This window comes from Stereum hirsutum, assembly GCF_000264905.1.
Source record: "Stereum hirsutum FP-91666 SS1 unplaced genomic scaffold STEHIscaffold_3, whole genome shotgun sequence".
Lineage (NCBI taxonomy): Eukaryota > Fungi > Basidiomycota > Agaricomycetes > Russulales > Stereaceae > Stereum > Stereum hirsutum.
The window spans coordinates 1,194,242-1,209,478 of NW_006763133.1; the positions used below are offsets into that span (position 1 = coordinate 1,194,242).

General features: G+C 50.3%; 5 protein-coding genes across 5 annotated transcripts; 2 read left to right on the plus strand and 3 right to left on the minus strand.

The window, feature by feature from the left end:
* Positions 1-385: 385 nt before the first annotated feature.
* STEHIDRAFT_118880 (replication factor-a protein) lies at positions 386-2,830 on the minus strand. Its single transcript, XM_007300830.1, has 9 exons — positions 2,500-2,830; positions 1,925-2,435; positions 1,789-1,876; positions 1,663-1,727; positions 1,467-1,608; positions 1,028-1,409; positions 851-965; positions 699-791; positions 386-642 (listed from the first exon to the last, which is right to left on the minus strand). Exons 1-9 carry the CDS (start codon positions 2,787-2,789, stop codon positions 538-540), a joined length of 1,791 nt encoding a protein of 596 aa, XP_007300892.1. The 5' UTR covers positions 2,790-2,830; the 3' UTR covers positions 386-537.
* A 354-nt stretch (positions 2,831-3,184) lies between these two features.
* STEHIDRAFT_128669 (Indoleamine 2,3-dioxygenase) lies at positions 3,185-4,943 on the minus strand (the record flags this gene model as incomplete). The annotated part of the gene is made up of 5 exons (XM_007300831.1): positions 3,185-3,207; positions 3,491-4,009; positions 4,060-4,386; positions 4,463-4,676; positions 4,728-4,943. 5 exons carry the CDS (start codon positions 4,941-4,943, stop codon positions 3,185-3,187), a joined length of 1,299 nt encoding a protein of 432 aa, XP_007300893.1.
* A 2,938-nt stretch (positions 4,944-7,881) lies between these two features.
* STEHIDRAFT_118881 (ClpP/crotonase) lies at positions 7,882-10,030 on the minus strand. The gene is made up of 8 exons (XM_007300832.1): positions 9,873-10,030; positions 9,704-9,817; positions 9,559-9,643; positions 9,430-9,493; positions 9,301-9,368; positions 9,018-9,210; positions 8,532-8,946; positions 7,882-8,439 (listed from the first exon to the last, which is right to left on the minus strand). The coding sequence occupies exons 1-8, from the start codon at positions 9,909-9,911 to the stop codon at positions 8,008-8,010; spliced, it is 1,410 nt and encodes a 469-aa protein (XP_007300894.1). The 5' UTR covers positions 9,912-10,030; the 3' UTR covers positions 7,882-8,007.
* Positions 10,031-10,086: 56 nt separating this feature from the next.
* STEHIDRAFT_166103 (uncharacterized protein) lies at positions 10,087-12,548 on the plus strand (the record flags this gene model as incomplete). The annotated part of the gene is made up of 9 exons (XM_007300833.1): positions 10,087-10,367; positions 10,431-10,708; positions 10,763-10,862; positions 10,918-11,205; positions 11,266-11,471; positions 11,527-11,603; positions 11,670-11,790; positions 12,108-12,176; positions 12,259-12,548. The coding sequence occupies exons 1-9, from the start codon at positions 10,198-10,200 to the stop codon at positions 12,546-12,548; spliced, it is 1,599 nt and encodes a 532-aa protein (XP_007300895.1). The 5' UTR covers positions 10,087-10,197.
* A 395-nt stretch (positions 12,549-12,943) lies between these two features.
* Positions 12,944-15,190, plus strand: STEHIDRAFT_118882 (cysteine desulfurase NFS1). Its single transcript, XM_007300834.1, has 8 exons — positions 12,944-13,154; positions 13,214-13,296; positions 13,356-13,487; positions 13,553-13,690; positions 13,739-14,227; positions 14,449-14,610; positions 14,667-14,736; positions 14,803-15,190. Exons 1-8 carry the CDS (start codon positions 12,980-12,982, stop codon positions 14,991-14,993), a joined length of 1,440 nt encoding a protein of 479 aa, XP_007300896.1. The 5' UTR covers positions 12,944-12,979; the 3' UTR covers positions 14,994-15,190.
* Positions 15,191-15,237: the final 47 nt, after the last annotated feature.

The following is a 15,237-nucleotide window of genomic DNA, read 5'->3' on the forward strand; positions in this document are numbered from 1 at the left end:
GCCGTGCTTTTACCTCGACGCGAGCGCTAACCGTCAGGTGCTTGATCTCAGTGGAGATGTAGATTTGTCACGGCTACTCTTTACGGTCTTTTCTTTGCATTTACTCGGAAGCTGAGGGTAGTCTGGCATGTCGAACATCGGCTGGCGTGGCGTCAAAATTCGAAGTGTATTGTACGCTAGAATAAGCCACTCTTCGGCCAAAAAGAATTGGTATGAGATGCTACTATAGGAGGATTCTCTGTGCGAAATTTCGAAAATTTGCGACCTATCTCTACTTGCCTCATGGCCGCCATGATGAGCACTATACTTTGCCGCCACAGTGAATTCAATGATCGCTTCTCACGTTTGACTTGGATCTTTCAAACCGGCGTATGATTATGAGAGCGGCTGGTAAAGTTTTTTGTTCGATACGTGTACGATTCGTAACACCAAGACACGACAACGCATACTAAAAGTACAATTGGAGAGGGGATACTAGTGACAAGGAAAACATACGAAAGGTCAAGAATGAAGAGATGAGCCAACGAGGCAATGCGTCTACTGAGCCCAAGGCGACTTGAGCAAGTCGACGAAAGACTGTGTTTCTTCCTCGTAGTTTAAGGGCTGGATGCGACTAATCCCATAACGAATCCTGGTCGTATCCTGTGAATTATGAGTCAGCCACGGCCCAACCCTCGAGATCTGTCGTCAGCACATACGTTGAAAGTGTCCTGCTTGGCTCTACACGCGAAGTTGTAGGTGTTGCAAGTAGCCTTCTGCAAAATGGCAGTGTAGATTGCATCGTCCCGCTCCTGCATATCGCGGTGAGATCAACATCGCCCATAAGGAAACTATAGAGGTTAGAACCTACCTTGATGTCATGTAATTCATTCGCTGTCATGCCAAAAACGATGAGACCAACATCGTTGAAGCCGGACAGCCAGGCCTGGCCCGAATAGTCTGCCACGGCCATCTGAATCATGTAACTGCGAATCAAACTCATTAGCCATACCGAAAGGGATACAAGTGGGATCAAACAGCTACACACCGATAGGTTGGTGTCTCGAAGCTCCTATCGCACTTTTCGCACCTCCATCCATCATGTCCTTCCACTACCTTTTTGCTACAGCCTTCGGTCCCACAAGCAGGGTACGAGATGTTCTCTCCCCGGATATGCATGACCGTCGCACGACACGAGAAGTATTCAACCTTATCGCTCGAGCCCAATTGCGACTCCTTCACATCGTTTAAGGTGCGCATCTCAGAGCGATTGATGGTACCGCCAGTGCCCGCCGAGGTCATGCTCGAGGTGTGGGCTTGGAACTGCGTGGAGGTGCCAATATCATCGTACCAACCCCGGATGTTGTGCGCCTCTGGCATATCGGGGTTGATCGCCATAGTGCTAGAGCTAAACATGGAGAGGGAACGACCTGATATGGAGTAGCCGAAGTCAGCGAGGAGTAGAACAGCTATTTAAGGAAACATACCTCCGAAGTCACCAACTTTGACGCCCTTGAACGCGATCACAGAGTTCGGACTGGCATTGTATTGCTCGGCTTGCTTTCCCCAGAGCGTGAGACGAACAGAGAATGCCGAAGAATCGACAAGAGTAAGCTCGCGTTTGGAAAGCTAAGAGGGATCATAAGACAACATCCAACAATGAATCGGTAAACGAGAGCATACAGTGCGTTGCGTCTTTGTTTGAATCTCGGAAACTTCGCTGACGTCTTTCACAACCCCAATGACGTCTGACCAGCCCAATATGTCAGTATGTTTGCCGCAAGTTGAGTCCACGACAGGATGGCATACCGCAAATGGAGTCCTTGGGGAGCTCCTCCAGATTTCCGAGTTCGATGAAGTTGTATTTAACGACAGGAAGATTAGATGTGTCGTGACACTGCAGAAAGGTCAGAGATGGAACACCGCTGGGACAAGGCAAACGCACCTCCTCAATCTCAGTGTTACGCTCCAAACTGAGTTCGTACTCTTGGGCAGAGGAGAACTTCCTCTTCGAGAGGTTCACCCGAGCCTTGGAGATGTAGTAGACTTTATCCTCCACAAGTTTGTCGTAGAGTTCGTCTGCCACGGCATTGAACCCAGTGCCCTTGATCTCGCCAGAGTCATCCATGAGAGTGACATTGAAGAATTTACCCTCGCCACGTTGATTCGAGTACGTCCGAATGTCGGACTTCTGAATGACGCGTGCCTTGATAGTCCAGTTGTTCTGATACGGACTGAGACCTTCGATGGGAAAGATGTTATTACGGGTGCCACGGGACGACTGCTGCTGGCGCGGTTGTTGAGGTACTGATGGAGTCGTGGTGGCTGAGGGGGCAGATGTAGGGGTAATATTGCTTGCGGCGGGAGTCGTGGCTTCGTCGGTGGGGAACGCAGCGGGGTTGCCAATCTTCTCAGCATCCTTCTGAACGACGCTCAGCCCCAACACAACAACGAGTCTGTGTCGCAGATATGCAGATAAATTTGAGTAAGAGGATGAAATAGAAGGACAATATGACGGACCGTTTGTTCTGGATGACATTGCACGACATGTTTGTAAGTTTACAGATGGTGTTCTTCGTGATCGTATCCGCTTCGACGAGACTATTCAGCTGGGTAGCAAGCATAGATTGAATGAAGTTGACGCCGTCGGATATGATGACGCGGTAGCGGTCGTGGCCTTGGGACGCGGAGACCTTCTTGATAGACAAAAGCTGGACTATCGGGCTCGATGACCAGAGCTGCTCGTCGTCTTTATCACCAGAGTGGAAACGGGCGCAAGCACCTTCAGTAAGTTGTGGGATGGCGTCCATGGCGGTGAAGAGCAGACGAACAGCGAACGAGTCGGGAATGTGGTGTGATGGATGTGGGAGAGGAGGAACGCGCGGTAACGCGAAATAATAAACAAAACGCGTGAGTCACAAGTCACGCGTTTCGCGTCGCGAGGTGTCGCGTTCGCCGTTGGCTAGTCACTAGATCGATTCCCACGCTTCATCCTTTCAACTTCCCAACGGTCACGCCCGCAGGAAAAGCGATTGTTTTTAGTTTAAGGATTCATCTTGGTATACCCTCTTAGCTCTATCCTCAAAAAGGTGAGATATATCATCTCTCAGATTCCGCCAGTGGTCGTATCTCTTTGGAGAAGTTGTCTGCTTCAAATAGGCCGCTCTCTGAATTAGTACCCCATCGTGTTCCTCATGATCGTTCTTTACGAATCCGTCGTGCTTTCCCCTGTTATCAGTGTATAGTATATAAATTACTGACTAGCATATTAGCTTTGCTCGTTGGTGTAGGTGCTACGCGATTATACAAGATAGACAAGATATCAAAAATCTAGAGTATGCATGATGTCCACGTCGGGAATATCAGTATCGCATGGTGTAATATGCAAGAACAAAGTCCCTCGGTATCGCTGTCTGTGGTCGAGACATGTCCCAATCTCTCCTAACTCAAGAAAGGTGAGTATCTGTTCACTCGCATCATTCGCTGCCGCGCTTCCCCCCGAGCATCGTGCGATTCGTAGCATCTCTTCCCGCTTTGAGTAGCGATGAAAGGTCATTCCCACCCGTCCCTTTTACCGGGCCCTTTCTCGGTGCAACGATCAGCTCGCTACCCTCCGGAGGTGCTGTATGCGACATCGAAACGACGTAGAGGGTGGCCACCCGGATATGCATATCCCTCAACTTCTTCAACGTGAGCGTGGCCGTGTCGAATGCCTCTCGCAGCATCGCATTTTCCTTTGCCAACTCTCGTATCGGGAGCTGTATGGAGCTAAGATCGGCGAGATAGGCCCTGTGCTTTCCGGCCATATATTGCCTCATCCTTTCCATGAAGCCGGTGTCTGCCTTCTGATTATCCTCCGATGGTGGCGGATAGCGTCTCTTCGTAGCCGTGTGATCGACGTCCAAAAAGGCGTCGAGAGCATGCATGACGGTGCTTTGTCCGGCCGAAGGTCCACCGAGATTCAGCTTCTCTGTCTCTGGAACTCCCTCGTAGATCCAATCCGTGACGTTCGTGCCGCTTGACGTGTTACCTGTTTATTGTCAGAGATACGATTGTGGGAGTTTCATATCAAATGCCTACCGTTCCACCAAGGCCTGACGTGCCAGTAGAAAGCGTACGGCTCGACGGTCTGCTTCGAGTTTGCCATGATATCCGCCATTTCTTGTATAATGGTGGAAAGTCGTTCCAGGTCTTTCGCCAGCCTTGACATCGTAATCATGCTGGTCTTGTCTTCAAGGTGGACATAGCGATCGATGATGCGCAACATCTCAACCCCTCGTATCTCGACCCTTGCTGAGAGGCGGTAGAACTCGACTTCCGTCTGAGTACCGGACAACGTGTGGGTGCAACCATAGTTATGCGCTGAGATCGGTAATTGGGGGTCTATGGGCGTCCAATTCCACAAAACTACAAAATGGGTGAGATGATCGCGCTCATCAGCCGATCTCGTATAAACATCGCTGTTCTACCCACGCCGACTCACCGACATCTGCAAAAGTAAGCACCGGTGCTGTCCCAAGTAGCCGAGACACCTTCACGAGAGGGATTGCCAAACTCTTCGGAACAGTTACGGGTCCTGGTTGACTCCTAGGCGGCTGCGAGTGCACATAGTAATGGACGAGAAACCCCAAAGTCATATGCGCGCGCTGCCATCGCCGCTCGTCATTCCCAAGACAGCGTATGTCGAGTACCGGGAGCTAGTTGAATGTGAGCTATTGTCCTATCCTTTTGTGTGGCTGGATACTCACAGATCTGATCTGTGCTCGCCATGCTTCGCCTCTCGCACGCTTGGCCTTCGCCTCAGCCCGCCCATCACTTCCGAGGCTGAGATTCCCCTCGGCTTCTTCCAAACCCCTCTCCCACAACTCGAAAACTCCATCGAGGCGTTGGAGCGGCTGAGGGGGGAAGAATCCTGTGGCGCCATCAATGTCGTAGTTATCAAGGTTCAAATATCCGCGAGGCATTGCGCTATCTCTTCCAAACAGGCTGTATAAACTGTCGACGAGGTATCGGATGAATGATGTAGGTGTAGGAAGGTTGATTGTGAGTGTGTATGACATGGCACTATGAGACAAAGAGGTGAGTGCGCACAATTTGTTTGACAGGTTGAGAGTTACTGTGTGATGAGGTTGTCTGCCCCTTTGCTTTGGACTCTATATAGTAGAATTTTGGGTAACCTATGTTCAGTTTCAGATATATTCAGATGCCACAGCACATTCAGTCGCAGGAGCTCCGAGCCCAATTTGCATCAACGAGGATTATGGACCAAATCCATCATCGCAGTCAGGATACCTCGGTTAGCCAGGCAGGCTATTCGCCGTCAGAGATCACCTCAGTTGGGCGACTGGGTCTGACCAAACCGAACCAATTAGGCCACGTAGTGTCTTATACCAACATTGGGTCCCGGAAGTCAAGTTGGCTGGTTATTATCCAACATTACACCAGTACGGGTGCGAATGTCGAACCGAGTGCACTCTCGACCTCAGCGCTGGTTTGCACGCCGAAATGTTTTCGGTTGCGTACGTATCACAGCCAAACAACTTCTTGTTCTTGTTCGCACACAGCTCAACATTCTCTTGCATTGTGCTTCCCCATCAGTATTGATCATGGCGGCTACCGCTTTGTCTGAGTGTTTTCAGTAACATCTGTGGCACCTAGTCTGTCCTAGATGTGCTTCGAACCTGATGGTCTATCTGATACCCCTCTTGGTTCAGCCTCCTGCTGGTTCACGACGGACGATATCCCCGTAGGGAATTTGTGTCTGTTTTGAATGCTTGTCTTCGTCATGATTGTGAGCTTCTATTTTACAACGTTTACAGACCTTCGACTAGGTCCTAGCGGCTTACGTATAGCAATGAAGATAGATTCTCTTTCCGACTGATATATATATGGGCGAAACGGATATCCGAACGGTCAATAACCCCATCGACGGATCACTCCTGGTCGACATCTGAGGGATCAAGATGCACAGAATTGTTGTCTTTGTTCCGATTTCGGTATAATTTGTGTTACTTCCCATTCTCAGGCTGTCCGGCTCACAGAGTCGCAGGCGTTCGACTATAACCCAAACAGGGGACATTGGCCTTTGTCATTTGGTGCCACCGACGAAATACAAATGCGTTTCTTGACGCAATGACTGTGTCGTACGGATTGCACGCTCCATTCTGATGGGGATACCAACGTGTATCCGCCTTGAATGTAACACAACTCATGTGAGCAATGCCGATGCATAGAACCAGTCCTAGAATAATAGTGCGATCTGTGGTGTATTCGTTCTCTGACATCTTTCTTTGTCTTCTCGCCAACTGCGCCAACCAAATCGCCCGGTGATAACCGCGTCTTAGCGCTATTCCCGAATCAATCACACATCCCACGTAGAGACTCATGGCTCTGGGACTTAGATGAGATGGCCACCGCTGCAGCAGTCCGAAGTACGCGAGTTCTTCCCTATGTTGCCACAGAGGATTCCGATATCACATATGACTCCATACGTTCAAACTTTTTTTCAATGTTGTTTCTCCTGTAGCGCCTTCATCAACCAGGTTCCCGCATAGCCCGACGCCGTGAGCCGGATGGAGGGATGATTCAGTTACTCAAGGGTCTCGGACTACCACCGCGGATCCTTGCCACTGATCCGAGGCGCGGGCCAGAAGTACAACTTACTCTCCATGATGAACCTTCTACCTATATCCGGTAAATTAATAGTTTCTAGTGTTCCCCATCCATCGGTGCAAGACGTGGAACCATCAAAACAAACGAGCGCTTCCTGGATGCATCGGGAGGCCGATTCAAGAACAAAAGTATAATGCTGTGAGCGCGCCGACAAGAAGCCACATCAACAATTTCCGGTTTGACCGAGATGTGGAATGTATTATCATGCAGCCGTGCGCGTACGTACTGTGCTTCGGTGTCAGTCATGTCTTTGTGGTTATTCTGGGGGCGGGACGGAGAGTCTGTATCAGTCTTCAACCTAGATGAACAAGAAAAAAAATTACGCAGAGGCGGCTGTCGCTCGCAATGATCTTGTCGTGGACTCGTGACGATGGGATGGGTGTGGGTCCTCGTGAGTCACGATGCTCCGAAGTGATGAATCGTCTCAATTCCGTGAACCTGGTCGATAGCTCGTTTACTGTGGATGTTTCATTGTATGCCTGGTAAAAAATGAATTGTGGTAACCTAACACATACGTACGCCTCCGGGCGCCGTTGCTTGGACAAGTCACATAGCCTTGGTACTGCCGTAATAGTACCCTATTCATGGTCTGCCCCAGGATCGCCGTCATAGCCAGTCTAAATAATATGGACGAACGGCCAACGAAGGGCCGTGGATGTACATATAAAATGTGGCTCAGCGCATCACAGCGATGCGAAACGGTGGCGGTGGCCGCACCCCTGGATGATTAGAATGTGGCACAGACAATGCAGTCTATCGTACACTTCGACGCCCTGGCAGCCTATGACTTCGACTTTAAATGAGGTCCACACTATTTAGGACTTTCTCATCAGTGTACCGGCGCCCGAGAACATAGCAAGATATATATTTTAGCTTAGTGATGGGCGCGCCATGAAATGTATGGACATTGCATACCCTTCATAACTGAGTGGTCATCGTGCGTCACATCCACGCACCCATGTTCTCCTCAGTACCGTGACTCTATGAAACAATCATTCGAGAGTGGACAATGCTAAACATGATACCCGTCTCATGTGCCACTAATAGCAAAGCGAGTGTAGCCACTACGAGGCCTGCGCATTCATAGACTGGGTTAAGCATGGTATGGAGGAAACGAGGACAAGGGCGGGGGCAGGTGCAAAGATACCCGCAGTAAGCAGTCGGTGATTTGACTGGCACATATAGTAAGTCTGAGATTCTCCACCAGTCAGACAAGCAATTGCTATGTCAAAAGGAAGCACTCCAACGAATGTCGGAAACATTTGATTAGGGAGCGATAGGCGATGAAAGACGAGCGCCTCAGCGCCTGTAAGAGTTACAGAGTGTCTGCCACCAGCATGACTTGGGGTAGATCAATCAATATCTCCACGTAAGGTAACCCTCTTCATCCTCTTCACATCTCCGGGCAACCGTATCCATAACCTTTGCCACCACGCCGTGCTTGCCGAACTTTTGCTTCTCTACACGTTCTACCAGCTCCTGGACCGTCAGCGCCGAGGAGTCACTTGATTCATGGCTACCGCGGACCAGGCGGCTGATCTCTTCCTCGAGGGGAAGAGCCCATCGTGATGGTCTCGAGAGGGACTGAGCGAGTGGACGAAGAGGTTTGGGAATGAGGTCGGTGAGGGATTCGTAGCTTGGGGACTTAGGCGACGGGAAGAATTTTGCTTCAATATCTGAGGCGGACACTTCCGCCAGAGTGGAAGGCTGCCAGTTTGGTCGGCCCTTTGCCCTTTCGACGAGGACAGCAGTCACTCCGGTCTTGAAGTCAGGAGAGGTGTCACCACGCTGCAATTGAGATACTTGCTTTAGCCTCGAGTATGTTAGGTGAGGACCGGATATATCGGGGGTTCGTGAGATTACGTGGGAAGAGGACGTACGCAGAAGGCAGCGGCGATATTCAGTTCCATTTCCAGGGCTTGTAGAAGGTTCATGGTTTTGCCCCTCCGGATGGCCATGAGAGCAACTTTCATGCTAGTGGGGCTCCGTTCTTCCATGGCATCAAGTGCAGCAGATGCCCAACTTGATACGGCCGTGTTGTCGCTCTCCGCATAATCTTGTAGGGCTTTGACAATGCTCTCGACCTCATTATGGGAGAATGCGGAGTCCAGAGCATCACGGACATCGCCCGAGAGTGGTGAGGGAGGCTCCGTGTTCTCAGGATCGAAGTACAGCTCCTCCAGCGCCTCCATGATCCGCCGATTTGCTCCTTCCGACTCTTCGAGCGCAGAAAGATGTTGGAGCAGAATAGGAACGCGATGTGAAGGGATGTAATGTGTTGCAATGCCGTGTTCACTAAGTGACGAATAGGTATGAATCAGTGATGGGACCAATAACGTCAGTGAGCTCAAAGAAAGTGCACGAACAAGACCGCCCGCCCAGTGAGAGTACTTCCTGTAAGTGCGAGGTAGGTGCCAATTTCACCATCAAGACGCGAGAGGTAGTATGATGCGCCGACATCAGGACAGTACCCGATTTTCGTTTCAGGCATCGCGTAGACCGTCTTCTCAGTTGCCACTCGGAAGGGCGCAGGTGCCGCAAGGCCCACTCCACCGCCCACTGAGTACCAGGATTATTGAGACCGGTGATTTGTGCAAAAGTCAAGATCTATTTCACGTAGATGCAGAGATGATGTAGATTACGACGCACTCGTTATTCCGTCCATGATCGCAACATACGGTTTTGGTAGAATGGCGAGGATGTAGTTGAGCTTGAACCTGATATGATATCCCAAAATTCATTCGTAAGATAAATTGACGAGGTAACGTCCTTACTCACTCGCGACGGAAGAATTGTATGGCCTTGTCTCTTGTCTCTTCATTCGCAGCAAACTCCACAACCTCTGCCAGAACATACACAGTGCAAAACAATTAGGCGATGCGAAGGAGAGACATACGTAGCACGTACTTGCAACATCTCCCCCTGCACAGAAAGCTCGTCCCGGTACACTTGATCCAACGATCACGTTACACAGAGTCTGTTCCCTCCATTCCTGTACCCCCGTGCAAAGCCATGAAGTACTCGTGGGCAAGTATGAAAGTAGCCTGCTTACCTTCATCTTATTGTGCAACATTTCGATCATTGTTGTGTCCAGTGCATTGAGCTTCTTAGGTCGATTCAGCAGGTACCGACGATAAGCCAGGTTCTCCTCAAAAAGTACGGGCTCCTGAAGAAAACGAAGAGGTCAATGACGTTTACACCCGGAAGTAGCTGCCACGCACTTGTTCAGCTTGTTCAAGTGACGAAGACGACGAAGCCATATGTCTAGATACGGCCCCTAGCCTGTTAGTAGCAGATAATGAGCGTGAAGACATCCGTCGAGTAAGAGACCACATTGGAGCAATTCGACGTTGACGCCGAACGCGGGATTGGTAGGAGCGGAACGCGTTCCAGCCGAAAGGAAATCAGCTGAGACGCGTCGTAGTCCGACTACAACTGAAGCTCCCACGCTCACAAATAGCTTTACAATACCACACCCTGGTGCCACCTTCGCCACATAACCTTACCTTAGGCTCATACCACACAAGCCCATTTTGTCAACTGACCATGACCCCTTCCATCGGGACTCGGATCGCGCTCTCTGGGTATCTGGGTACTATTAGGTATGTGGGAGAAGTTGAAGGCACCAAAGGGACTTGGCTCGGGGTCGAATGGGACGATCCCTCTCGGGGAAGGCACGATGGTGTCAAAGACGGAAAACGCTACTTCACCTGCTTGTGAGTTCAAACTCACGGTCCACATCAATCTGTACCAAAGATCAAGGCAATGAAACCTTCTAGAGTGCCGAACTCAGGATCTTTCATCCGGCCGACGGCTACAATTGACTATGGCAAGCCATTTCTCAGGGCCCTGATCGAGAAGTACATCGAGTTGCCACAAGGATCGCAGGAGACGGTCATCCTGGGCTCCTCAAACGGTGCTATCGAAGTCGAGGCGGTTAACCTCGATAAGATCCGTGGCAAACTATCCCAGCTCGAGCGATTGCGAGCAATCAGTCTGGATAGAGAATCCGTGTCCTCTGTGGGTCCACCTGGAGAAATTCGAAGTAAATGCACGAGTAAGTTTATCACCCTGAATATCTATTCTTTGAGCCGAAGTCATTCCGTTGCAGGTGTCAAAACCCTTGATCTGTCGTACAGTCTAATACCGAGTTGGGACGTTGTTGCTCTCATAGCAGACGAACTTCCACAGCTCGAACGTTTGGCCCTAAAGTATGCTACCCTTCAATGCTTTCACAGATGTGTTGACCGTAGGCTTGACATGTAGTGATAACCGCTTCCAACCGCTACAGTCACCGGAATTAGCCCGCCGCGCATTCGAAAACTTGATTGAGTTGGAACTGAACAGTTCACTCGTGCCTTGGCAGGACATGCTAGAAATTGTCCACTTGATACCCTCTCTGAAGAATCTAGAGTTTGGATACAACCATCTAGAGAAACTTTGCCCTTTCACCCTTCCCTCGGGTTTTTCATCGAATTTGGAAGTTTTGAATCTATATGAAAACAAGCTATCCGACTGGGTCGACGTGACGGAAGCTCTACAGCCTTTCCCTAGGTAAGATATCTCGATTTTCTACAATGCCAGACCAGTTTGATTTGACTTTTCAGTCACCAGGCTCACAAGACTTATCCTTTCCTCGAATCCTCTCGCATTGATACCATTCCTCTCTTCAGACAAGTCATCCACCGCACTTCTTAGCCTCAAGCATCTCGCTCTTACTTCTACGAAGATCGCGTCGTGGTCTTCTATCGACGCCTTGTCTCGCTGGTGCCCGGCCCTTGAGGGGTTTCACATTAGCGAGGTTCCTATCACAGACGAGGGTATGTCTGTTCACCTTCCTCGTACTGGTTAAGCCATATTAACTGTTCTATTCAGATAGTGAGGCTGGTCGGGCGTGGCGCCAATTGATCATCGCACGAATTCCAACACTGCTCAATTTAGATGGCACTACTGTATTTCTCTTTCGCCTACTTTTCTATTGTCCGTTGACATAGTTCAATTTTCTGATGCATACGCAGATAACTTCTAGGCTTAGAATGGACTCCGAGCTTTTCTATCTCTCGTACATCGCACGGACGGAATGGCCTTCCGAGGATGCTTTGCGCGCTGAACATCCTCGATGGGACGAATTATGCAACTGTGCGTTTTTCTCGTGCCTTCCATTGTATGCCGTTTTGTTCATGTTATTTTGCAAATTAACGCGTCAATCATCCTGTATCCTCAAACTCGGAACGGCCTCACGATGGAACCGTTTCGCTGCCGCCTACGACGATTTTTGGGCCGTGGACCAACATGCTGCTGATGTTCATCTTGATCTTTCTATTCTCGCTTCCGTGCCTTGGCCTATTATATATGTGCAATTTCTTTGCTTGCGAAACCTTTCATCTGATGCGACTCCCTCGGATCTTACTCACCCGGAATATGGATTCTCGTGTTTTTTATATGGCTACGCGCAGTACATGGTGCCCCGATACCGGTCGCCTCGCATGGTCCCAAGGAGGACAAACTTAGTAATCGTCTCATTCGTACGTCTCAACTCATCGACTGTTTACATTCTTCTCTTTGGTCTTTCCTTCGCAGCGAGTTTTATAACGATTTTTTAAATAGAACTTTCAGCAACAATGACTTCCACATCACCGCCGACACCGACATCGTTATCGACACCCATTGCTGTCCGTGTCCTCCCGACAGCCCCGCTCCGACACCTTCGCCTCAAGTTGCTGAAGTCGTTCAAAGCACCGAGGGGATCTCAAACAGAGGTGTGGTTGAAGATGGCGGATGGGAAATTCTCAGAGCTTGGTGGTGGAGGTCTGGGTGATGAGAGTGCAGAGGAAGCTCGAGAGGTAGAATGGTGGTTGGAGGAAGGGTCGGAGTTAGCTGTTTTTATCAAGAAATAGGGACTTCGCCGATGAAGGAGTGTGATTGTAATACTTATCGCGTACTAATGACGCGCCGCGATTTTTTCTCGGTCTATCCACAGGCATACCGAAGATAAGTTTCTTACCATAGGTTTGTTCATCACCCAACGTCGACCGTTGCCTCTCCGAACATCGTTCAGGGCGGGCGGAACTTGGGGCCAATTGAAACTGACCTTTGAACGTTGAACGACGTGCCACTGTAAACTTCCCCGTATTTCCCACGGTTCTTGGTGCCACACCGGGCTGCGTCATACGGCCGAAGAGACGCGATTGGCTACGCCATGCCGAGCCGTTTTGTCATCCGGCTCCGGACAAGCTTCACGATTGGATTGACGAAAGACTACGGGTATCTGATAACTCTCTAACTTATTCCACCACCAACTTCAACACCGACCCCCACGACGACCACGATGTTGTCTAGAGTCTCTCGTTCTGCTTCCCGTGCGGCATTGAGGCGTAGCACACGCACTGTGCCCTCCACCACCACCGTCAGAAACTACGTTCAACCCTCCGGAGCAGACCGCGCGAGTGTCGTCGATGTTCCCGCGAACTATCAGGATGATGCTCATTTTGCACCTCGTCCAGGTGCGTTTGGCCCTGTATGGATTGTCTTTGAATGACTTCTGACTGGTTCGGTGTGGTAGAGATGCTTGGGTTCAAGCTAGAGTCACCGCGTCGGGAGGGCAGCATGGAAGCCAAAACTCGTCCAATTTATCTGGACATGCAGGCTAGTGCTCCGTCGTTGTAGTCGTCGACATTTGCTGATTTGTAATTGATTTGTTACAGGCTACAACGCCAGTTGACCCCCGAGTGCTGGACGCAATGCTGCCGTACCTGACAGATCAGTACGGGAACCCACACAGCCGAACACATGCGTACGGCTGGGAGGCTGAAAAAGCAGTTGAGGATGCGAGAAAGGTGCGCCACTGCGGAGTCTCCGCCGTTTGGTTGTGATGATTGGCTAAAACCCCTTTGCTGTATAGCATCTCGCTGACCTCATTGGCGCTGACCCGAAGGATATCGTGTTCACGTCCGGAGCTACGGAGTCGAATAACATGTCTATCAAGGGAGTAGCTCGATTCCACAAGGACAAGAAAAAGCACATCATTACTACTCAAACGGTATGGATTCTCAGCTATTACAATTCTCGTGGGCTGACGACTGTACAGGAGCACAAATGCGTGCTAGACTCATGTCGGAAACTTCAGGAAGAGGGCTTTGACGTCACTTATCTTCCCGTGCAGACCAACGGTATCGTCGACCTTGCGGAGCTCGAAAAGGCCATTCGCCCCGACACCTCATTAGTCTCCATCATGACCGTCAACAACGAGACCGGTGTCATTCAGCCTATCAAGGAGATAGGAGAGATCGTCCGCAAGCATCGTGGCGTCTATCTGCACACCGATGCGGCGCAAGCTGTCGGGAAGATCCCACTGGACGTGAATGAGATGAACGTCGACTTGATGAGCATTTCGGGACACAAGATCTATGGACCGAAGGGTGTGGGCGCGTGCTACGTCAGGAGACGGCCACGCGTGCGTTTGGAGCCAATTCTGAATGGTGGTGGTCAGGAGAGAGGGTTACGGAGTGGGACTTTGCCGGCGTCGTTGGCGGTAGGAATGGGAGAGGCTGCGCGGATCGCACGGTTGGAGATGACAGTGAGTACCTCTCTTGTTATGTGCGGCGTGGTGACGAGAAAACGCACGTCAGCCTTCGAGGCTGAAGAGCTGGGCGACGCTGTGACGCTCGTCAGGGATCTTTCCATGTATTGAGCTGTCTGTCGGCTCGGCTGTGACCATCGTGCAGGGGTACTGAGCGCCATCATAACCTGTCTATCTGCGTCCCGTGATCTTGACGCTGAATATGTTGTCTTTTCTAGAGGGATCATGCTCGAGTGTCGCAGCTGGCGGAGAGATTGATCACCAAGATCAACTCACAAGTTGAGCATGTTGTCAGGAATGGAGATGTGAACGGCTATCCTGGCTGCGTCAACCTCAGCTTTGCCTATGTGGAGGGAGAGAGCTTGTTGATGGCCTTGAAGGTTTGTCCCGCAAAGTCATTCAAAAGCAATCTGATGCTGATTCCGCCATGATATAGGACATCGCTCTATCATCCGGTAGTGCGTGCACGTCCGCCTCTCTTGAGCCTTCATATGTACTCCGTGCACTTGGTAAGCCGGCAATGCTTCGTTCCCATGTATCTCTTCCGTGATACTGATCATCTTGCGGTGTACTAGGTGCTGCTGAGGACATGGCTCACTCGTCCCTTCGCTTCGGTATGGGCCGTTTCACAACTGAAGCAGAAATTGACTACGTTGTGGAGAAGATCGTTGCGACCGTGACGAAGCTTCGTGATATGAGCCCCCTGTGGGAGATGGTACAAGAGGGTATCGACATCAGCACTATCGATTGGTCACAGCACTAGTCTGTGCCGTACATCACCTTCATCATAATATTTTTCTGTTTCTTGGCTTTCACGTCGTGCTCTCGTCTTTTTCTTGACTCGTCTCTGTTGTTCTGAGAGTTATTTTCTTGTGCACTGCTGTTTTCTTTTGACTTGCGCCTTCGCACGGATGCCGGTATTAGTAGTCCACGTACTTCTGTCATGAGCGAAATCTATATTGGACCATACAACATTGTCTGAAAAGAGGGCTCTATGGAGTCGTTAG

Bases quoted from the DNA above. Each gene is read 5' to 3' on its own strand.
- STEHIDRAFT_118880 (XM_007300830.1), bottom strand. From the start codon at position 2,789: ATGGACGCCATCCCACAACTTACTGAAGGTGCTTGCGCCCGTTTCCAC. The intron at 1,609-1,662 runs GTATGCTCTCGT...GATCCCTCTTAG, and splicing joins AAACAAAGACGCAACGCACT to CTTTCCAAACGCGAGCTTAC. The intron at 643-698 runs GTATGTGCTGAC...CATAATTCACAG, and splicing joins CCAAGCAGGACACTTTCAAC to GATACGACCAGGATTCGTTA.
- STEHIDRAFT_118881 (XM_007300832.1), bottom strand. From the start codon at position 9,911: ATGGCTTCGTCGTCTTCGTCACTTGAACAAGCTGAACAA. The intron at 9,818-9,872 runs GTGCGTGGCAGC...CGTTTTCTTCAG, and splicing joins CACTTGAACAAGCTGAACAA to GAGCCCGTACTTTTTGAGGA. The intron at 9,644-9,703 runs GTAAGCAGGCTA...ACGGGGGTACAG, and splicing joins TGTTGCACAATAAGATGAAG to GAATGGAGGGAACAGACTCT.
- STEHIDRAFT_118882 (XM_007300834.1), top strand. From the start codon at position 12,980: ATGTTGTCTAGAGTCTCTCGTTCTGCTTCCCGTGCGGCATTGAGGCGT. The intron at 13,297-13,355 runs GCTAGTGCTCCG...GATTTGTTACAG, and splicing joins CAATTTATCTGGACATGCAG to GCTACAACGCCAGTTGACCC. The intron at 14,228-14,448 runs GTGAGTACCTCT...TGTCTTTTCTAG, and splicing joins TCGCACGGTTGGAGATGACA to AGGGATCATGCTCGAGTGTC.